The 22,592-nt window shown below is 47.3% G+C and overlaps 3 protein-coding genes across 5 annotated transcripts; 1 reads left to right on the plus strand and 2 right to left on the minus strand.

Moving 5' to 3' along the window:
• Positions 1-4,493: 4,493 nt before the first annotated feature.
• Positions 4,494-6,372, plus strand: LOC120697322 (tetraspanin-6-like). Its single transcript, XM_039980498.1, has 3 exons — positions 4,494-5,252; positions 5,442-5,761; positions 6,092-6,372. The coding sequence occupies exons 1-3, from the start codon at positions 4,752-4,754 to the stop codon at positions 6,129-6,131; spliced, it is 861 nt and encodes a 286-aa protein (XP_039836432.1). The 5' UTR covers positions 4,494-4,751; the 3' UTR covers positions 6,132-6,372.
• Positions 6,373-7,549: 1,177 nt separating this feature from the next.
• LOC120697323 lies at positions 7,550-9,310 on the minus strand. Its single transcript, XM_039980499.1, has 3 exons — positions 8,912-9,310; positions 8,553-8,674; positions 7,550-7,987 (listed from the first exon to the last, which is right to left on the minus strand). The coding sequence occupies exons 1-3, from the start codon at positions 9,183-9,185 to the stop codon at positions 7,823-7,825; spliced, it is 561 nt and encodes a 186-aa protein (XP_039836433.1). The 5' UTR covers positions 9,186-9,310; the 3' UTR covers positions 7,550-7,822.
• Positions 9,311-11,363: 2,053 nt separating this feature from the next.
• Positions 11,364-19,378, minus strand: LOC120697325. Of its 3 annotated transcripts, none has more exons than XM_039980502.1 (5): positions 19,161-19,378; positions 18,161-18,491; positions 17,147-18,061; positions 15,457-16,605; positions 11,364-14,550 (listed from the first exon to the last, which is right to left on the minus strand). In XM_039980502.1, exons 2-5 carry the CDS (start codon positions 18,366-18,368, stop codon positions 11,753-11,755), a joined length of 5,070 nt encoding a protein of 1,689 aa, XP_039836436.1. In that variant the 5' UTR covers positions 18,369-18,491; positions 19,161-19,378; the 3' UTR covers positions 11,364-11,752. The 3 variants fall into 3 exon arrangements, with proteins under 3 accessions (XP_039836436.1, XP_039836434.1, XP_039836435.1); XM_039980500.1 differs by lacking the exon at positions 19,161-19,378 and adding an exon at positions 18,599-18,852; XM_039980501.1 differs by lacking the exon at positions 19,161-19,378 and adding an exon at positions 18,592-18,852.
• Positions 19,379-22,592: the final 3,214 nt, after the last annotated feature.

The raw sequence follows: 22,592 nt of genomic DNA on the forward strand, positions 1-22,592 counted from the left end.
TTTTTTCGTGTCGTGCCTGGTGCGGCCCATTTAACCCAGTCCATTTGGCCATCTATACTCCCATCAACACTGGCAGATCATGGAGCCCAAAGCAAGCAGGCATGCGGCTGCAGATGATGCAACATAGGAAGGCCCGGTGCATGCCGGCAGTGTAGCCGCCAGGGGGATCGAGCACAAGGCAATCTATCGATCCCGTCAGCTAGGAGAGGCAAGTTCTTCTCTGATCTTCCCTCTTTCCTCGTTGCATAGAGTTTTGCCTCAATCACTGATTTTTCATACCAAATCTTGGTCTCGGCAGTGGATAGGAGATTTACGAAGGGGAGGAAGGCTCATGAGTTGCTTTGCCGCCAGAGCAAAATCGTGCGCACGCTGATCCCCGCACACCTAATCAATGGCACCGTCGACGAGTTCATACAACGCGGACCGAGAGTCGTCGTTGTGCTTCGGAGCATGCGCCCAAGCCGTAGATGAACCAGACGACGGCTACACCCTCTCTCTTCAGTTAATGAGCGCCGCTTCGACGTATTTCACTTGGGCCCCGTTTAGTTGCGCTCCGTAAAATTTTTGAAAAAGCATCTTTCAACATTTGAAGTACTAAATATAAACTAATCACAAAATAAATTACAGAACTCGTCTATAAATCGCGAGACGAATCTAATGAGTCTAATTAATCCGTCATTAGAGATTGTTTACTGTAGCATTACTGTAGCAATTTAGCTTCTGATTACGGCCTAGTTAGGTTCATTAGATTCATCTCGCGATTTACAGGCAGCAGTCGTAATGCGTTTTTTATTTCGTCTAGAGGTGCCGGAAAAAAATTTGGAATTTTGATTTTTTAACTAAACACGGCCTTGGTTCGACGCAAAAGACGACGTCGTCTCGGCGTTTTACATGCCCTTAAAAATATCCGGACGACGGTCCCTAATCTCGAGCAGACCTGGGCATCCTCCGGGCCGGGTCGGGTTCGGATCGGGCCAAAAAAAGCCCGGTGTTTTTTCTAGCGGCCCGTGCCCGACCCGACCCGGTGGCCGGGCCGTAAAATTGAGCCCGCACCCGACCCGACAGCCAGTCGGGTCGGGTCGGGTCGGGCCGGGCCTATGTAAAATGTCGGGTTCCTTCGGGTTTTTCGGGTTTCGGGTCAAAATTTTTAGCCCGTGCCCGGCCCGTCAGCCATACCGGGTCAAAAATTTTGACCCGAGCCCGCCCATCAAACTCTTCGGGTCGGGTCGGGTCGGGCTATTTTCGGGCGGGTTGGGTCGGGTTCGTCGGGTCGGGCAGCCCATGCCCAGGTCTAATCTCGAGGACATCACTCCGCACGCGCGAAACGTCAGATTGTCAGAAGCCTGTGCCTAGGGGCTCTTCCTATTTTCTCGCTCGTGAGTCAGGATGCGGCCCACGAGTTGAAGCATTTGCGAAGACTTGTTAGTGCCTGAAAAGTATGGGCCGTTATGGGCTTTGGTGATATATAATCAGATGATTTTGCGTCATAAATAAGGGAAAATTGGTTCTATAACACTGAAAGAAGACCGTTTCCGTGAAATACCATTAAAAAATCTCCGTTCCGTAAAATAGCACCGAAAGAATCCACGTTACCGTAAACTAGCACTCAGTCATGTTTTCCGCTAACTCTCCGTCACGAGCAGCTGGGCAAGAGCTCCTTCTTCTTCTTCGCGCTGCCCCGGACGCTGACATTGACCCGCGTGCGGCGCGCATGGACAGGAAGCAGGGCAGCCGGGCAGGGGCGTCCCCGTCCAATCCCTGTGTTGCCTGGTGTTTTTATTAGCTCCCACTCCTGCCTCCCTCGACTTGAGCCTGGCCAGCGGCCGGAATGCCCGAGCAGAAGCGCTCGCTCCTGCCGCCCACCTCGCTAAGCCACGGACCGGCGCCACAGTACTGCTGCCTGTTGCGCTCTCGATCGCACGCGACGGCCTGCCGACTCTCCTCCCTTGCGATGCGTACGCGCATCGCTCGGCGCTGTTTGCCGAGCCACGGAGCGATAGTCGTCGTCGTAGAGTGTCGCTCCCTCCCCTCTCCTCCACGCGCCGCTTCCTCCAGCCCCTGCTGCTTGTTGCGCAGTGCTGCTACCACAGAAACTCGCCAGAGCTGCAGGAAGCCCGCCGGCATCATTTCCTCTGCCCGATTCGCAGCTATTGTTGGGCGCCGTCTCAATCCACCACCACCACGAGCTTCCCCACGTTGATCTGAACTCATTCCACCGGTCCCCGTTGCTCATCAGGCACCAAAGCATCGCCGCCTCGCTTAGAACCGAGAACCGAGCCGCTAGTCTTCGAGGGCGGCAGGGGCGGAACCAGTCCGGTGACAAGGCGGCGCCAGTTGTGTTGGCGGCGGCCGGAGGGTGGGAGCTGGGGGAGGCACTGAAGTGGGGCCTGCTGGCTGCTGCCCGAGCCCCCGAGCGCCGCCTTCGTGCCCTGCTGCCGGGAGAGGAGGGAGGTTGGGAGGGAGTGAAGGGGGCAGCGAGGAGGAAGAAGAAGCTAGTAACGGAGGAGTTAGCGGAGAGTTAGTGGAGAAAGTGATGGAATGCTAGTTGAGGGGTAACGTTGATTCTTTCGATGCTATTTTACAAAATGGAGATCTTTTAATGGTATTTCACAGAAACGGTCTTCTTTCAGTGCTATGGAACTAATTTTCCCCATAAATAATCGTTGTTTTGGTTAAGAGAAGTTAGGTCTGTTCCGTGAACCCTAAATTTGGGGCACCAGGTCTCAACTCAAATTTCTTCTTTTTTTACGGCAAGCTAACAAACGTTTGATTCCCTAAATGATGAATCCTAGACCTAATATGAATCATGATTTCGATTCCCAGGTAAATCAACAGCTCAAAAGAAATATGTGGCTCCGCCACGAACCAAATAAAAATCATGCGGACTACCGGTCGCTCGCGGCTCCAAAGCTCCATGGATCTTGACGAGTTCACGCTTGTGTGGTCGCGAGAGGCAACACCGGGATCTGGCGATGCAAAGCTTTCCCTTTTCCCACTTTCCCACACCGTCAGCTTTGCCCTTTTCTGCCTCTCCCCAAGTCCGTAGGCACACAGTCACCAGTCACCACTACTCATCGCGTCACCTATGCAATGCAATCACAGGTGAATCATTGCGTCAGGACCTTTGTGCTGCATGTACTTTCCTCGTCTGTGCACTCAAGTTACACATGCCTCTGGTCCAAACTCTAAACAACAGAAAACCTCCAGAATACCACACGCTGATTCGATGATTCCATCACCACATGTGAATGATCCTCCATGCTTCAGAAATTCAGACTGCATGCTGAATTGTGACACCAAGCCCTGGTAGGCTGGTACTCAAGACGGCTATATGTTAGTGCTAGGACCTAAAAATGAGTATACAACCGACAGTTCTGAGGCTTGAACAACAAGATCAACAGCATAATCCCTTGTTTGCCCAAAAGCAGATGGAACAGCATTACATGTGTAGAATGCTCTAGACTACTCTCGAGCTCCTCAACGATCCTGGATTCGGATGCCTGGTGCACTTTCTGTCTATCCCAGGGTTACAACATTCTTTCACATCACAACTCAAGAAAAAAGCAGCAAGAAAAAGCAGGCGTCTACGCAAACCAATCCGCCATTATTTTAGTCACCAAAGAAATTCCCAGCGTGCAGTGGCGCCACATTTGCCGTTTGAACAAATCCCAAGCGCCTCCACCTGATTGCCTGCCGAGCTTATCCTGCAGAAAGGGCAAAAAGAGAAGGAATGAAATCAGTCAGCAAAGGGATTAAAGCAAGCGCATATGAGATGCTTTTGATTTGCAATTGCTCTGGGCAAGACAAGTAAGGGCCCTTCTTTACTTGCAAAGCGAATACTGGTATCATGCGGCCAGAAAGCAGAATTGCTTCATGCACTCGAATTCATGCAAAAGGGCATCTCCCTCCCTCTTATCCTTGAAAGCCCAGAACCAAGAACCCCCACACACTTTTTAGTTTTTTACTTCATGATTAAGCATCAATGCTGGGGCTAAGGCATTCCATCCACACATCTCCAAAAATTCCCATCATAATTCTGCGCTTTTTTTCAAGCAGAATCAATACCCATGAAACATGAAACGAATCAAATCGAAGTGAAGTTTTATTCTTATTCCACAAAACAAGCAAACTGTAGCAAGTGGATATGAAAAAACAGATACCCTTATTACAAAAGAAACTCTCCAGGGGAACAATAGGCTTCTTTGACCCTCCAGGATTTGGTCTAGTGTTCTCAAATATGGAAGCTTCAAAAATTCAACAGCAGCAGAGCTGTACTCTCCATTCAAAAAACATTTTAAAGTGAGTTTATATAGAGTACAAAGGCAGAAAACACAGAAACGTAAGAAAACATATACAGGTCAGGACGGTAGATGGCAGTGCAAAGAGCTAAAAACTTCAATAAAAAAGTGAGAAAGCAAGAAAGTGAGCAAGAGTTGCTAAGATTTCCAAAACCATCCCAGCATTATTAAAGGCATGCAGCCACAGCCCACAAAGCAAAGCCAGGCATAGAATACACATAAGCACACCCCTTCAAGAGGTCCATGCACAGTCACCAGGATCAAAAAGTTATCCAAGGGAAGAAGAAAGCACTCGCGCTTGCACCCGACCACTCAGAGAAACGCCACTCCAACCAGTAGAGCTGGGACAACCCAAAATCAAGAGCAAGACCCTGCATCAATCATAGCCATATCATATAAAACAAGGGCAGAGCACCCAAGAACAGAGCAAGAGCAAGCAGGAACATCATCAAGATGTATCCCTACCGCTTCAGCAACTTGCTGATCGGCTACCTCAACCTGGGGACGCTCCTCGCCTCAATTCCGGTCATCGGGGCAGGGCTTTGGCTGGCCAAGGGCTCCACTGCAACATGTTCCTCGATTCTGCAGACACCACTCCTCGTCATCGGCTTCGCCGTGCTCCTCATCTCTCTTGCTGGCTTCGTGGGCGCCTGTTTCCATGTCGCTTGGGCGCTGTGGCTGTACCTCGTCGCCATTATGCTCCTCATCGCTTTCCTTCTTGGGATCACAGCCTTCGGGTTCGCAGTCACGGCAGGAGGCGGAGGCACACAGATTCCAGGGAGGCCTTACAGGGAGTACCACATCTCAGACTACTCCTCATGGCTCCAGAAACACATGCAGGACATGAAGTACTGGAAGCCAGCCCTTGCTTGTGTGGTTGGGTCCAAGGCCTGTGCCAAGATTGAGAACTGGACTCCCATGGATTACCTCCAGCATGATCTCACGCCAATACAGGTTTGCCCAATCAGCCACTGATTGATTTTGTTTCCGATTTAATTTTCTGTGTTACTGCTCCTATCCTATTTTCACTTCAACCTAGTCTGTTCTGTCAAGAAACAAGATTGTCTACCTAGGGCTACTAGTTTCAAAATTTTCCCTGCTGCTGCCTTCTTCGACTCACTGCAACCATGAACTATCCTGTAGTCCGGTTGCTGCAAACCACCAACAGCGTGCCAATACAGTGGAGGCATGCCCGTCGGAGCGCAAGACGAGGACTGCTATCGGTGGAACAATGCCGCGGACATCCTCTGCTACCAGTGCAACTCGTGCAAGGCTGGCGTAATGGAGCAGATCCGCCAGGACTGGCACAAGATCTCCATCCTCAACGTCGTCGTGCTCGTCGCCCTCATCTGCATCTGCTCCTGTGGGTGCTGCGCCTTCAGAAACGCTCGCCGTTCCATGTCCGAGTACCCATATGGGGTAAACCGCATGTCCAAGATAAACCCACGCTGGGACTACTACTGGTACTCAGCAAAATGTTTCAGTTGCTCACTCAACTTTTTTGCAATTTGACAACTCCTTTTTCTTTGTAAAAATTGATTTCAGAACCGAAAACATAGAACTATATTTGCAAAAGTGGAAGATTAGGCAGCTTATGGAACATAAACAAACCCATGACCAAAAAGAAAACATCAATCATTAAGAATTTTTTAATAAAGGATAAAGGAGACATTTCTTTATTTTATCCTCACACTTACCACAACAATAATTATGCTTATGCAGTATATATCCCAATTGTTGTCCCCATTTGTTTTCTATGGTTTTAACACTGCTTTGCGGTTTGTTTCCTGTAGGTGGCGATGGTTCCGTGGTAGAAGAGAACAGCTCTACTAGGCTAGCCCTTGGTCCTCAATGCTTGTATGATATTTTGCTCCAACTCTGTATTGTGTATTCTATCAAAATATAATAATACTTGAGGGCAGGGTTAGCTTCTGTGGTACTCTATTTTATTGTACAGTTTCCTCCGGGTTTATATAATTAAGAACGTTTAGATGTTTGAGTTTGAGCAGAGCAGCAGATGAAGTAAACAGGATGTATAGTTTTTCCAGCATGGTAGCTAACATATTTCGCATCATTTAGAAGTCTATGTGTTGAGTTCAGAAAAGACGTGATTCCATGTATATGGGGGAAACCACTCAGGAAGATATGCTATGACTAACTACAGTTGGCACGACTTCTATTTTTATACGGTTATCTTTTGCTCGGATAACACCTGATTCCTACACTGAAGCTAAATTGGTGAAAAGATATTCAGTAACCATGGTATTCTAATGCATTTAGAGCTTCCGTCATTGTGCAGCATAATTTCCAAGATTTTGCTACATAATAAACATTAAAACTTATGCAGGGTGAAGAAACAGGTAAATAATTTGCATTTCTGTCAAAACTGTAATACATTCCACAGCAAAACTACTAGCTGCTCCCTAGTCCTGTCTGAATGTTTGTCTCCTAAAGATCCTTCAGCTGGAAAAATTAAACCATACACGGGTAGAACATGCAGAAGCCATGGTAAAGTTTCTAGAGTGGTTGGAAGCAGCCAGGGAAGGACATGCATGCTGTTGATACGTTATGGCCTTCATGGTTGTAACGAGCAATTTTCCAGTTGGAAGGTTAAACCATGCAAAATATCATTAGCTATCACTTATTCACTTTCAAGTCTAAACCAGAATTGCCAGGCAACTACATTATGAAGAGGTGGGTCCAGAATGTTGCAGAAAGGGAGTGTGCTACCATGATGGGGGCCACTTGTGTTGACTGGAGGCAGTGGAATGCCAATCTGGACCTAGTTCACACACTGGTTTTCTTGAATCACTACTATCATTCAGATATTTTGTAATGCTCTCTACGTCCTAGAATATAGCTATGTTCAGGGTTTTTTTTTTCAAAGTCAAACTTTTTAACTGACCAACAATACCTCTAAAAATAATTTATTTCAAATAGAAAAGGTTACATGTTATAATAGTTGGTTTCACGATAAATCTACTAACAAAATTTTTATGTTATAGCCTCTATGATTAGTTTGCTATTTGTAGTAAAAATAAAAAAAATGTTTGACTTTGAAAAATTCTAAACATAGCTATATTCTGGGGCGGAGAGTGTACAATGTAAAATAGTGTCCAATACATCAAAACTGAGGGATTGGATGATCAGGAGTTGACAAGAAGAGCAATAGATTTACAATCAGAAGTTGTTTCAATAATGAAAGTAACTTCAAACGAAATTCTGTATCACAGATTCACAGTGAAACAAAATTGTAGGTTGCAGACACTGGTCATTCCAGATCTCCAGCACACAAGAACCATCATATCATTTATTCTAAATACATCACTGAACACAAACTCCAAACTTGGATTTATCAAATTTGTATTAAAACCAGTTCCAGCATTTGATATTACTGTTAAAAGAAGTGGTACAGCTAGTCTTCCATCACAAGAATTATGACATTCTAGACTATCTGGAAAAAAAATAGGGAAATGCAGCAGCAGAAACAAGTTAGACGCCTTGCCATTTTCCAGAGCAGCTCCTTAAGCTATTGCAGCTTTCTTTTCTTCCTCAAGCTGTTTTAGCTCTATCAACCTTTCTGCCCATGCCCGGTCTCTTGCCACAGCAGCCATCTTCCTATCTGTTCGTTCTGCCTCCTTTCTCTTAACCGCAGCAGAATACTGCGCTCTGCGCTTATTCTTTTCAGCCTGTACGAGTAAGACATGCATTTTTTAAGTATTTGATTAGAAACTAAGGGCAATACACCAACTGTACCTAAAATAGAGAGCTCAGATTGAAGTAATCAAGCAAATTGACATCCATAAGCGAGCGATGTGACTTAATTCTAGAAATACACTGGTAAACTAAAGCTTCATTCTATACAAGCCAGTATCGTACGACTAACACAGCTACAAATGTACATTCAGGGTTCAGGAAAACCAACATAAGTTGAACATCACGAGGAAAAACAGAACAAATTGTAAAGCGGTGAATCCATAAGAAGGTTAGTTTTAAACTTTGCTGAGCACTGCTGGAAAGAATCGAATCACTTAAGACAGTTGTTATGTAGTTCCAGTTCATTGCAATACTCACGACTGCTAGGTGGCATCTATTATTGACTCTAAAGATTTATTGGTCAATCATTTCTTTCCATTTTATGCAGAACCTCAAAGGTAGCTTGGATTGCATAATAAATAAAGCATTATAGCAGGATGCACAGCAGGACATCAAGATGTAAAAACAACAGGTATAAAGAATGGAACGAGGGTTCACCATGATAAAGGCCTTGCGCTGCTTGATCCGCTTCTTCTCCTTCCTCCCTTTCACACTCCCTTTGTTCGGCTGGCTAGTTGGTATGGGTTCCCCAGGACTGCACTTCACCCAGTAATATGGACCTACGGGCGTACAACAGCATCTCCATCAGTTACATAATTAAGGAAGGGTTGATGAACGCTCAACACTACATTTAATCCATGAAACCTCACAAAACTCTGTAAATAAACTACAGGGCAGAGCCATATTTCCATTGAGGTGCGGAATTCCAAAGAATGGGATAATACAAATGCAAAAAAAAAATCCAGATCGTAGCATTTCGATTGCTAAAAACGAAAGGCCGAAGAAATCCTCTACACCTTTGGGGCGCAAGCTGGCCCTCTTCCGCCGGTTGGCGAAGCCCGGCCGGCGCTTCGGGAACCGGGTGTCCATGAGCCCGCTGAAGAGGCTGGCCCCCATGGGCGGCGCCTGCGAGGCGGTGGCGGCGGCGGAGAAGGGGCGCCGCCCGATCGGATCCAGAAACCGAAGAGGAGCCGGAGGAGGGGGAAGCGCATGCGGGGCGCGCCGGAGTAGAGCCGCCACCGGCGAAGACAGCTGCGGGAGGGCTCGCTGGAGAGCCCGGAGGAACGCCATCAGAGAAGGTTCTAGAAGGTCGCTTCCCCGATCGGTTAGGGTTTTAGCAGGGAGGGTGTGCGCGGGCGGGCCGCCACGGAGAAGGCAGGGAGCGAGTGTGCTGCTGCTGTGAGCTTGGGAACGTGCTAGTGGCGCATTTCACATTCTACGCAAACGATGCCCCAAGGCGTACGCTGGAAAAATAAAAATGTAAGCGTCTAAGCTAGGACACTTAGAATCAAATTTCAGAACATTTTTTTAAAAAAATGAATAAGATCTCAGGATTTAATAACAGTGCGTGGTGCAGGAGATATGGGTAGCACAAAAGACAATTTTCATAAATCATCCTTTAACACTCTGTAAGGATTATTCTAGAAAACTATTATTCGCACAAGACACGACAGCTCATAAACGTCGAGAAACGCTTCCCAAGAACCAACTCACACTTTTTTTCATTTCACACCAAATCTAGCCTTTTTTTAATGTTTAAGAGCCACATCAAGATGCTCATTGCTTCTCCATCCTCCCTCCTTCCTTCGGTCCTCCGCTTCTCCTCTCCTCTCCTCCCCTTTCTATCCTTACACAACATATGCGCATAATCAAGATTTCATCCTCGGATAGCCACCATCAACCGGTAAGGACCCATAATCTACCTCACTTGTTAACTATAAACACGATTGAAGATGTTGAGAAGGTGCAGTTGAGAGCTTGCGAGGATAAGCGATGAAAATTAGCTGCATCTGTTCACGGCTTTCATCCCTCTTTTCTTCTCTCTATAAGGTATGCTTCCTTCGTTATATTGCTTACCTTAGCAAATCTTCCACGCAACTATTTATCCAAAGCATTTTCATAATCTTTTGAAAAGGAATTTCTCGGTATCTTCACTCTTCCTCAATTTTCTTTGCTATTTAAATAACTCTAAATAAAAAAAGGTTAAAAAGTTTCTATGAATTGTGAAATTTTCCAACAGTTCTCTTTTAATGTGTTTATTTATTTCTGATAAAGTTATTTGGCTTCTAAGGCATCACTGAACATTGAAAGTTCATTCTAGACCCTAGGCAAGGTAAGTGATGCGGTGTTGAGAATCGTTATATATAAATCGTTGAGTGTACCCATGGGCCTAGCCAATTATCGTCAAGATTTCTTGCGCATGATGATGACTTGATGAGACGGAGGGCACATGATGCATTTATTTTCTTTTTCTTTTTTTACATTCTCTCCACGGCACCACAAATGCTTCACCGCCACCCGATAACATAGGTGTTTAGGGCTCGGTAGGAGTACGGTTAAAGGTAGGAGCAACAAGCTTAAAAGAGATGCCAACCGTGCCGATGACTTGACCAGTGGTCCGGTGAGGTGTTGCAGCAGTTGTAGTGCAACCAGAGCCTTGAGCGGTGGGCTAGAGCTGGCGTCCATTGCAAATCTAGAGGCGGAAGCTGCTGGTTGAGGTACAGGCCGAAGGCGTGGCGTTGTACATCCACGGCTATGGAAGTAGAAAAGCACCCCCGGCAAACAAACAAACCAGCAAAAAAGATAAAGGACAAAAGGCTTTTTCACGTCTTGGGCATGGTACCGTGCAACATTATCCGTGAGTAGCTTGGCTAGAGCGGCCGCGCGCACGATCACGATGAGATTGGACCGAGCACAGGCGCGCAGCATCATATAGCTCGCGTGGCGTCGCGGCATCGCTGGACCACCCACCCTCCTGCTACGCTTCGGAAAGCGCCAGCTCCGGGAGAAACTCGTGAAACCAAAAGCAACCACCAGCAGCTGCAAGGAAGTCGAACTCGGACCAGAAACTCACGTGCACAAAGGTCAAAATCTATCGGGATCCCCCGGTGACGTTGAATCCGGCAACGAGCGCTCCTGAAATCACTTCGAGGACACGATTAACAGAATGCCCACCACTCCAACAATCGAATTCTGCTGTACAATGCCTGCTACTGTTGCATCACCAGGAAAAAGATGAACAAAAACACGACCGGCATAAGAAGATCGATGGAATCAACAAAAGGCTCACAAGGCACCAGCACCAAATAGGCGCACTCCCCAGTAGGTAACAACACAATTCACAAGGAGATACCATTTCATCAAATGCAGCACTTCAACATGACAGCAGAACATCGCATCCCTGTAGGCTGTAGCTGACTACAGATGACAAGCTTAGAAATGTTAAGCAAAAACATGAGACATCGGCCCTTCAGCCAAGGGAAAATTTCAACCAAAACTCCATCAGACTAGCATACCGAGTTAGGCATATTACAATGATGTGAGGTTTCAGCATAAACTGACAAAACAAAACCCTACCTGCAAACACATATAGTCAGCCTGTGGACAGCACCTCTAGCGAACCTACAGCACTGTGCCACTGTTGACAGGTCAAGCTAGCAAAGGGTATGGAGCTGCAGAAAAGGTAAGAGATGTTAATGCCAAGTACATAACATAACCCAACAGCTACTGCAAAGCCTACAAATAGTATGAACAGGAAAGCCATTCACTTTCCCTTGTTTTCTTCATTTAAGTTACAAAAACTAAATATGATACAGGGGGTAACAAAACATGCACTAAAGCCGCTACCACTACCGATGCTACCTGCTTCCTATGTCTTTCCAAGGATCCACGTCACTGCCCATAACCTTTGAACTGGGACCATACTGAGCCTTGAGAGCAGCCACAGGATCTGAGACCCCGCTTACAAGGATACCAGCACCCCCAAACCGTGAGATTTTACCAGGCTGCTGGAAACCCGAAATGAACTCCATTCCGTTGCGCTTCTGAGCATCAGAAAACCTTTCCAGCCGTTTTGGATCTGATTGATGTGGCTGAATCGAAGGCTGTTGATAATCTGAAAACACACCAACAGTGCCATTTTTAGCCGAGTAAAACGGTACACCGGCTAGGCTCTGGCACTTCGCCATCATTAGCAGTGGTTCTGGCTGTGTCGTGCTTGCATCCAAATGGCCATAGCTCCGAACTGTTCTTTCCTCCAGACCCAAATGAGTGATGCCAGGCTTGGAAGAACAAACCACACGATCCCTTGGATTGTTTGACAATCTCACAGATGACATGTCAACTTTTGGCGAGGGAGGCTTGCTCTTGTTACCATTACATGATGAGACAGGACTTTGCAAGGATGATTGATGACTGAGAATCTTCCCAAATAACTTGACATCACCATGCCGCTTTTGTTGCTCATCACCATCAGAACTTGTATTGTGAGAGCATAACCTCAGAGAACCTTGCAGTACTTCTTCATGTTTTCTGGCCCATTGAATCCCATCGGAAGTGTTTGGAAGGCCCAAAGTGCTGGACCGACCATTCTGGAATTTTGTTAGAGTGAACCGATCAGTCTGAGAAGTACCAACAGTTGCACTTGCAGGTCTTTCAGAAAAAATTGGTAATTCAGTTGTCAGACAGTTCGTGTAACCATCACCATTACGAAACAATGTGACATGCTGATTACCAGTTGGGTCTTTAAAAGCTGGGTACTTGCTCATATCTTTGGGCCCTAAAGAACTGCTGACTCTGTTACCACTGTCCTCAAAATTGGGCATAGTTATTGATGCTATGCCATCAAAACAAATTGCGGTAGGATCAGGAATTGCAGAACTGAACTGCACAGGCATTAAATCCTTTGGGGTAAGGGGAGTAACCAGTGGCTTTGGCTTTGGCTTTGTCTGGGGCACATCTGCTGACACAGAATGCTTATAACTTGAAGCGAATGTAGGACTAATGGTGGAAGCGCCAGTCATGTTTGCAAAGTGAACATTGTCCCTAATACAGGTATCTGAAGCTATGCAAGATGAGGCGCCAGAATTTTCAGCTTTCATTAGATTATTGTCAAGACCATTGTTTGAACATTCTTCCATCCGGGAAGCATCAGTGCCAGTCTCCAAAGGGGCTTTGCTTGATTGATGAAGTACCTCAACAGAATGTAAACAGGATCGGACTTCTGAGTGCATTGCCTTTGCTTGCTCAGTCGAGGAGCTGATGGCACTATTGTTGTGCATATTTACTTGGTCGACGACATCATCTTTTCCATGCAGCTTCTCTGTCCTTTCTGGACAATTGATGTCTATAGGACCACATGCTGCTTGATGAGTACCTTCAACGAACCTTTCATGATCAACAATACCACAATTTTTATCAGCTTTCTCCTTATCATCCCCAGTTTTACCGTTCATAACATCAAACCCATTTGATATATTAAGTTCTGGCTGCTTAGTGACTATATCTCCCATGCCTTTTTCAGTAGGGCATACATCCATCTCAATTTTTGAACATGACTGCGTGCTACAGATAGCTGAATCCATTTCAGCAGCACAGGCCTCATCAGTATCACTCCTCCCTCCATTTGTATCACTAGTTGGCATACTAACATCAACTGCTCCTTGATGGATCAAATCCAAACCAAGTGATTTCCGAGCCTTGCTGAAGAATACTTTGCACTGCTCATACGACTTGCTTTTCACGCATGATGAAATCCGAGCGAAGTCCTTTCCGTAGTTGTTCATAGCCTCAATGAAAATTGACTTCTCATTATCATTCCAATCAACTGGATCAACTTCACACTCGTGATCTGACAGCAAATCTTCATCATCAATGCTTCTGTCAAATTCAGGGGCTAAGATATGCTCCATTCTTGTCATGTTAATCTTACCAAGATCAGCAGAACTAGTAATGCATGAGCCCATTCCCTCAGGAGAGAGAGTGCCACATATGCCTGCTAATACATCAGCAGCAACAGATTCCCTCTCATTCAAAGGTACATTATTAATGCATTCCCTGTCAGAAGATTTTTTGGCTGCAAAAGAAACATTGGATCCATATGCTCGGATGAGGGATTTCGCAGAGACTTTCTCCACTCTGTTTGCATATTCAAGGTCATGGGCTGCTACTACTGATGCTACTCCAAGCATATCAAGGCTAGCAGCGTTTGCCTCAGGATTCCACTTCTTTCCAGATTTCGCTCCCAGAAAATTGCCAGCGGGTTGATGTTGACGAAGGTCCAAAAGTTTCTTGACTTCTCGGAAACTGTCTGATTTATGATGCTTGTAGTAGAACTCTACACAATCAGCAGTAGTTTTGTGCATAAGGAAACTGGAGATTTTGGAGAAATCCTTGCCAAATTTAGCAAGCATCTCCATAAATATTTCCTTTTCTTCTTGTGTCCATGGATTTATCATTACCCGCTCCTTCTCAACTAAAACAGGATCATCAACCAAGCTATTCTTGCTGGCAAACCTCAAGCATTCCTTCTCTCTCTCATCTATAATCAGTGCTGGCATTTTCAGGTAGTTTCTGCAGCGCTTAATCTGAAATTCTGAAAACAACTTGCTGGCAACATCTGACATTTCTGGAGTTAAGAATGTACTTAAATTACCAGCTGCAAAAAAGAACATGTCAATATTGTTTCAAAGGACAAAAGCATGTGATGGCAGCTAGGACATAAAAACCATTTATAAAAATTATGAAAGCAAAAAAGAACAAGCAGAAACAGAGGAGCAATTTACACAAAATTATAGTTCTAATCATATCATAATAAAACTAAGGATTCAGTACATGAATGCTTGTATTTTTTTAAAAAAAATGAAATTAAAACATGTACCGTTTTAATCACAACGTTAAAGAAACATGTTTGTAAACACTTGCAGACAAAAAAAACCAAAACCAAGCTTATTAAAACGATAAAACGACGAAACGAATAGAGGGTAGATTTTAACGAAACGATGGACGTTTAAACGTTTAAACGGACGTTTTAACGTTTAAACGGACGTTTCACAAGGACGTTTTCTCGTGAAAACGTCGTTTTCACATCGTGAAAACGTCGTTTTAATAACAGGGACCAAAACTATCACATGCATGACAACATTAAAAGATAGCTAACATAGCACTGAGAACTTGTGAAGCAGGAACAGATACTTAAGAAAGGGGCTTGCTAAGTGATAAACCAAACACAAAAGGCAGAATGTTTCAACTCCCATTCTCTCTAGATCAATTCACTGGAATGAAATTGGTTCTGCAGATTCATAAAGATGTCAAGGATTTTCTCACATACATGTTATCATGCTGTCCAGACTACAAATGCAGAGCAGTAAGTAAATTATCTAATTTATGAAACTATTAGCTCAAAATAAAAATAATCCTTGGTAATTTTCTGAACAATCTATCGTCCCAATACGAAAGCTGAGCAGGAGTTTAACATCATATGAGAACTTGTGAAAGCTGAAGCAGGAGCAATACATAACTTAAATGCATATTAAGTTAAAAGTTTTGGGGAGAGAAAACTGACCAGGCATGGACAATCGTGAACGGTTGGAGGAGCGTTGCCTCTGAGATCCAATATGTGATGCCCGGTTGCTCTGATCAGTGCGCTTGTTAGACTTGGAGCATTGTTTCTTTGCAGAAAGTAGTCGCAGATCCTCTTTCCACAAGTGACGATATGCTTTGAACTTTAAGGTAAGAATCTGCTCTTTCAACCTCAGCCTATTTTTAAATACTCCAAGCCTTTCTTTGATATGATGGTCATTCTTCCTTTGGCTCAGAAGATGACTTGATGCCACTAAATCAAGCCGAAGTGTATCAGCAGGCAAGGATTTAAATAACGATTCATTCATTACTTTGGCTATATTATTATTGGCAGATGTAACCGACCCAATTAAGCTATACTTATGATCATGGTGTGAGCATTGCCTCACTGGTGGGTCGTCACTAACTTCTGTTTTGATGGAATCAGCATTATCATGGCATGGAGAAGTTTCTACCCTGTCATTGTGCATATCAATTTGAAACCCAGATCCTTCAGAAGCTTTCAATGGGCTAAGATCAGCAGCAGCACAGGCCAGATCCTCTGCGACCACAGGAGATACAGCACTCTCTTCTGAAGAAACTGTTTTTGCATTACAAACTGCAGCATTCTCAATTTCCATCATGTCAGAACCTTTGGCATCAACATCCTGCACCACAGGTGGCTTAGGAGAGCTGATGAGCTCCCCCGGTTCTTTCATCACATGAGACGTTTCAGAGATCTCCACACTTAAAGGGACCTTTGATGTCCCACTAGAAGGTGAAATATTTTCTGCATATGTGACACCTGTGGGAGAACCCTCAACAGCTGTTCCGGCCTTAGTACTCACAGATTTAAGTTCACCTTCCATCAAATCAATCTCGAGTTCGGTCTTTTCAATCTCCTTGGAAATACTTTCCTTCAGTAGCAGCAGCTTACTTGCACTGGTTTGCCCTTTTGAATCCCCAGAGCAAGAATCATCATGTTGGAGAAGGTCAGCAAGCATGTTTGCAATGGAATTAATAGGATCATCAGCCAGCTGATCTAACTTAATGGAGAATTCATTGCTGAAAGTTTTATCACCAGCTTCAGGGACATCTTTAGTAGGGTTTATGACCATATTTGCCGTCTGTTCACATGATTTATCTTCAGGCGCTGCAGTTGACATACAAGAGCAAGTAAGCTACCATAAACCCCCATGAACGTATTTTTTTTTAAATTATGGCACCTTTATTTAAGTATACCGAGCACACAAACAGGATCAAAATCAGAAGTCCAAGTAACAACTGGAACTATAAACTATTGCAGATATTAAGATTTCAGTAGGTCGACTCTAGAGGTGAACATGACTTGATGCAAAAGCAAACAAGATAATTGCAGAGGGAACATGACCAACGATAACCAAATGATCTCTGAACTATCGTTGAATACAACTGGAAGGTGTCTTGAAACAGTCGGGCAATGAGAATAGACAGCATGTTAAATAAAGATATGTGAACCTAAAGAAATACCCAACACTGTTTTGGTTCCACTACAATAACTAATTCAGCAACAGAATGGAAACTAGATCGACAGAAAAGCTAAGAAGTACCGGATATAGGAATTATCATCTAAATATTGGAACCAAACAGGTAAGTGGAAATTAAGAACAATTAAGATACAGTGAGAAAATAGCAGAACAAAACGGGTTGCATACCTGGGGTACAAAATGGTGCTGCAGATGATGGTGCATCAACTGGAGATATGCAAGGCGCAGGTGAAGGTGCAGATACAGGGGCAGGCACACACACAGCAGCAGGGGCAGGGGCAGGGGCAGCAGGCGGCACAGACGCAGGCGCAGGAGGCTCAGGTGCAGGCTCAGCAGGAGGCTCAGGCGGAGGTGGAGGCGCAGGTGCAGCAGGAGGTTCAGGTGGAGGAGCAGGCGCAGCAGGCGGCTCAGGCGGAGGCACAGGAAAAGCAGTCTTCTGTTCAGTATCAGCTGGGCTCCCATCAGCAACAGCTTCAGCAAGATCTGCAGGGACTTGCACCTTCTGCTTCTCATACTTGGCCAAACCTTGGCCCCATCCAAGTCGAGCCTTCTTCCTTGGCGCCTCCTCATCAGCCCCGTGAGGAGCTGCCCCAGCCAGAGGCTGAGCTGAAGCCTCCTTCTCTGAGGGCGCCGGCCGAGTGGTCTGGCCAACAGACACAGGTCCAGGTCCAGCCCCAGCAGCACCCGCAACCTCAGATCTGCTCTCCCTCCTCCGCCATGGTGTCACCCGTGGGAGGTTGTCCCTATCCCCCCTGTCAACTCTATTGCCTGGAGGGTCATAGCAGATCGGAACAGCGACAGACCTCAACGGAGACCTCCTCGGCGGTGGCGGAGGGGGCTGCTCCGGATGGTTCCTGGAGAAGTCGCTTCCATAGCCCCTGAACGGCGACCTTCGGTAAGACCCCCTCATGTCACGGCCGTCCCTCCGGCCGCCGCCGCCGCCGCCGTAACGGCCGAAGCCCTTGTATCCTCCGCCGTCATCTTCCGTCCAGTACCGGTCTGAGCGCGATGGCGTGTAGCCTATCGGCGGCTCATCAGGGCAGGAGCGGTCGTACGCGCCGCCGCCCTGTCGGTAGTAACCTTCTGAAATAGCAGAGCGGTTCGGGGAAATTAGGGGCGCCGAAGAGGGCCACCGAGGCGGCGGCCGCCTCAGATCTGAGGATTTGAGGGGGGCGGGCCTACCTGAGGAGCCCGACTGCGGCGCCCGGCGCGGCGAGGGCCGCGAGTGGTCCCGCAGGGGCGGCGGCGGCGGCGGCGGGTGGTAGGGCGAGTCCCGCCAGCGGGGCGGCGTGGGGGCGGGCGGCAGGAGCGGGTCGCCCCCGCCGCCGCCGTCGTGCCTGCGGCCCTCCCTGTACAGAAAGTCCCTCCGATCCGGCGGCGGCGGAGGCATCCACGGCGCCGTCGTCGTCGTCGTCCCAGCGGCGCCTGTACCGAGCTCCGGCCGCCGCCGCGAATCACATACGCGCGGCGAAGCCAACTCTGTGGAGTCTCTGGCCTCCTACCCGCAGAACACCTACGCAGAAAGCACACCAGCCCGTCAGCGGAAACAACCCATGGGTAAAGGACGGCCGGCCGGACGGCCCTGCCGGCGGAAGACGGATTCAGGAGCGTACGACGCACGGTTCCAGGCGGAGGCGGCGCCGGGTTTGGTAGGGCAAGGGCGCCCAGCCCTTGAGAGCACGCGGAGGCGGCGTGGGCGGGGCAGCAGTCCGTCGCCCACCGGCCGCCGGCGAGCAAACGGCGGAAAAGGCGATGCGGAGCGCCGGGGAGGCGCGGGCAGACGCTCCCTTGCGCCGCCCAGGGCCGGGGCCGGCACGCGCTGATCTGCGCCTGCGTTGAGGAAGAGTCGGCGGTGGCTGGGGCGGGGGCGGGAGGAGGGGTGGGGGGGAGGGAGAGGTGGTGCGGGAAGGAAGACAAGGAAAGGGGAGGGGAAACGGAGGCCCTGCCAACGTGAGCCGATAAAGCGGACGCGCCCGGCCCTGAATCCGATTTGATGCGCACCCCTCACGTCCGCCCGCGGCCCCCCCCGGAGAGAGAGAAGGGAAAAAGAAATCAATTTCCGGGATTTCGCCATTAAATAACAGGCCGATTTTTTTTATTCGTGGGGAAAAAAAAGGGTGGAAGGATAAGTGAGATTGGCAACCAGCAGCGCAAGCAACAAACACCAAACAAAGCTTCCTACCTGGCCCGCCCGCCCGGTTTACCGTCTCTGCCCCCGGCCCGCCGCGGGAATTACGGGAATGCCAGCCCCCCGATCAACGGCCAGGATCGAGGGGGCCGATGGCAGGCGCCGTAATTCAGGCCAACTCCCAGGGGCACTCCGGCCCGGACGCCGTCTCCGCCCCTTCACCCAATCTCTCGCCTGCTCCGCCGCTCGCCGGCGGCGGAGCCACGATCCGCGCCGCGCGACGCCGGCGAGCGCGGCCATTCGCGGCGCGGGAGCGGACCCGCTCCCCCGCGGGGGCCGGCGGCCGCCGATCCGCGGCCCCGGCTGGGGCCGAGAGCGGATCGATGCGAAGCGATGGGGGGCCGAATTGAGCGCGGCGGGGAAACGAGGTGGGGATCTGGTGGGCGAGCGAAGGTAGCGGCAGCCCTCGCCGAGAGGCTGCTCCGATCTGCCGGAAGCGGGCAGCAGCAGCAGCGCCGCATCTGAGGAGGAGTTTATGCTTGCTCTGGCATGTGTAGGGGATTTGGGAAACTTTGCGGGGGGTGCGGTGGCCGGTGGCGTCCGTGTTTTTGGGCTGGCCGGGGAGGAGGAGGAATCCGGGCCGCTTGCCGCCCGCAACTGACGGCCTCGATGCGCCGGCCGCGAGGTTGGGGAAGGGGGCCGCGGGGACAATCACCGTGACACGATTAGATCGGAGTACAACGACCTGGTGGAGGATTTGAGGATTTGTTCGGAGGAAAGCGGAATTGGTTTTGCTGTTTGAGATGCGTTTGGAGCTGTCTGGGGGAGTGGGTAGATCTTCCCATTTCCCCTTTCTCACTATATGGAAGAAGTGCTCTAATAAATTGATTTTTCCTCCTTTCTATATGAAAAGAGAGATGTGATGTCTCCATTTTTATTGGAAATTGGAGAGAAATTATTGGGGATTGAGGAAAAATAAAAGGGAAAAGGAGATGGAAAATCAATCTGCTAGAGTAGATTTTTTCAACATCAATTCCCTATATTGAGAAAAAATAGAAAGAAAGAAAAAAGATCAATCTGTTGGAGTTGCTCGTAGGCTAGACTGGTGAAAGTGATTTTTCTCGTGGGGCCCACTCCCTTGCCGCCTGGCTTTACTTGGCCCGAGCTCGAGAAGGTTCCATCCCAAAGGGAACCGGCAATTATGCTTTTTTTCCTCTTTCTTTTTTCCATTGGTGTCATTTATCATGGACTCAATATATCCTAGCTATTGGCTGCAGAGATAAGTTGGCAAAGTTCTCAAAAGAAAATATTGGGTATATGAAAGATCTACCCCTATATTCAAGTGCTTTTATTCTGTGATGAAATGGTTATCATCAAGGTGGGATGCAGGAGACTCATGAGCATGGTGAAATGGTCAAGGGTGAGAGCTTTTGTCTTAAGCATTTATAGGCACTAAGGATGCTAGGACAATACTGGCTCATCATGGGATTGCGACGTTAAGCTAAGATGCAGTCCGTGACTCTGAGTGCGAATTATGTCCATAATGACCTATTGTTTAAGTGTCTATGGATTTTACGTAGCATGTTTGTACGGTATAACTTGACAATCGTCCATTAGAATCACCAACATCAACCCTCCCCGGCCGAACTCTCCGTTCATAGGTGCTACCATTAATTTCCCACCCCTCCATTTTTATTCAGCCATGTTGGTTGCTTCATAGTCATCAAATAATTCCATGATCCCCAACAACAAAACGTTAACCTCACTCGGATGAGCCAATGTTCACAGTAAAGCTATTTTGGAATATCGATCGACGTGGATAACCTACCACGCTCTATGCTCTCTTTTGGCCATGCGATGCTGCTACAATAACTATTGTGCAAGTTCCGTCAACTTTAAACTATCAAAATTCACTATTGTGCAAGTGCTCGGTAGTGCTGGCTGCAACGGCGGCTACAGTAGTGAGCAAGTAAACTTTACTGTACATCTACCGTGATGCAGCCGCAGCTTAAAAGAGCTGAAGCGAGCGGACTCAATAATGGTCACAAGTGGAAAAAGGTAGCGCGGAAAATACGTGTTATGCCCAGTATACCGAGTATGTAGTCGAATGTTTGCATTTGGATAAATATGGCAATTTCAATTTGACGCTAGAAGACACGGGGGGTAGGTACTCTAAGGGGAATGTGCATGGAACAATGCGGTAGAAATAGAGAATCCTTAACATAATGTTCTTTTTATGAAAAATGTATGGCAGAAAATTAGTACTTCAACAAAAAAAAGTTGAATGCAGGCCACATATGTAACAAATTTACGAATTTCTAATTCGAATTAGATGCCAAAATAAATTCCTCCCGCAGATACGACAACAGCTTTTCTCTCCCTCGAAACCGCTGTACTGTGCATTAGGCGAATATTTTTTTTTTATTTTTAACCTATTTTTCAATTTTATTTTAAAAATAACCCACCCGGATATATATTTGCAGATCTAACCCTTTTGGTCGCGCCGGTCTGCGTGGCGTGACAAAAACACGCTGTCGCGCCACATGCATTGGCGTGACAAAGATGTGCCACGTTGGCACGCTTCGGAGCGCTCGGAAGGGGTCTACCAGCTCATATTCCACGTGTCAACTTTGTCACGCCACTCCCACCGGTGTGACAGTACAGCCTTCAAATGACTTCAAATGTGCTTAATATGCTGTCAGACTGACCTCAGTAGACGCCCGCCCGCCCGCCCATGTGGTCGACGTTTCTCGACGCTTCACGACGCCTGTCGACTCCATGGCACACGTGGCCCACCCGCCCGCCCGCCCGCCCCCCACATAACCCTCGCGACGCCTCCGCGGGCGTCTGCTGAGGTCAGTCTCAAGTTAGAGATGATCCGATGGAGGTAAAGTGCTTAATATGTTGTCAAAAGTTTAAATCAATTATTTAACCATCTTAATGACTTCAAATGAAAAAATTCAAAACTATAAAGTTGTAGATCTCGTTGAGAGCTACAATTTTCGTATAAAAATCATCTCCATCCGAGTTTGTATGAAAAAATATAATTTTTCTAAAGTCAGATCTTGTCACACCAGCGGGGGTGGCGTGACAAGGCTGTACTGTCACGCCGGTGGGAGTGGCGTGACAAGGTTGACACGTGGATTATAAGCTGACAGACTCCTTCCGAGCGTTCCGAAGCGTGCCAACATGGTCCCATACTCGTGCAAAGTACCAACAGTTGCGGTAAATTCCTCTCTCATGCTCCACGGCTTTTGGACCATTGGCTCCTGCAAATGTTTCTGAATCTGAAGTCATGTGACATGAATAGCTTATCGTTTCAAAAAAAAAAAAAGGCTCACATCGTGTTGTCTTTCAAGAACGGAGAAGGAAAGGGTAAGCAATCTGCAGAATCTAGGCCTTGTTTAATTCCCTTTAAAATTCTTCATCACATCGAAATTTTTCAATACATGTATGAAGTATTAAATATAGCTAAATAAAATAACT

This window comes from Panicum virgatum, chromosome 3K (genome assembly GCF_016808335.1).
Source record: "Panicum virgatum strain AP13 chromosome 3K, P.virgatum_v5, whole genome shotgun sequence".
NCBI classification, from domain to species: Eukaryota; Viridiplantae; Streptophyta; class Magnoliopsida; order Poales; family Poaceae; genus Panicum; species Panicum virgatum.

Bases quoted from the DNA above. Each gene is read 5' to 3' on its own strand.
- LOC120697322 (XM_039980498.1), top strand. From the start codon at position 4,752: ATGTATCCCTACCGCTTCAGCAACTTGCTGATCGGCTACCTCAACCTG. The intron at 5,253-5,441 runs GTTTGCCCAATC...ACTATCCTGTAG, and splicing joins ATGATCTCACGCCAATACAG to TCCGGTTGCTGCAAACCACC. The intron at 5,762-6,091 runs GTACTCAGCAAA...TGTTTCCTGTAG, and splicing joins CCACGCTGGGACTACTACTG to GTGGCGATGGTTCCGTGGTA.
- LOC120697323 (XM_039980499.1), bottom strand. From the start codon at position 9,185: ATGGCGTTCCTCCGGGCTCTCCAGCGAGCCCTCCCGCAGCTGTCTTCG. The intron at 8,675-8,911 runs GTGTAGAGGATT...GTACGCCCGTAG, and splicing joins GGCCAGCTTGCGCCCCAAAG to GTCCATATTACTGGGTGAAG. The intron at 7,988-8,552 runs GTGAACCCTCGT...TTACTCGTACAG, and splicing joins AGCGCAAGGCCTTTATCATG to GCTGAAAAGAATAAGCGCAG.
- LOC120697325 (XM_039980502.1), bottom strand. From the start codon at position 18,368: ATGCCTCCGCCGCCGCCGGATCGGAGGGACTTTCTGTACAGGGAGGGC. The intron at 18,062-18,160 runs GTAGGCCCGCCC...CTGCTATTTCAG, and splicing joins GCCGCAGTCGGGCTCCTCAG to AAGGTTACTACCGACAGGGC. The intron at 14,551-15,456 runs GTCAGTTTTCTC...TCTTTTTTGCAG, and splicing joins TTCACGATTGTCCATGCCTG to CTGGTAATTTAAGTACATTC.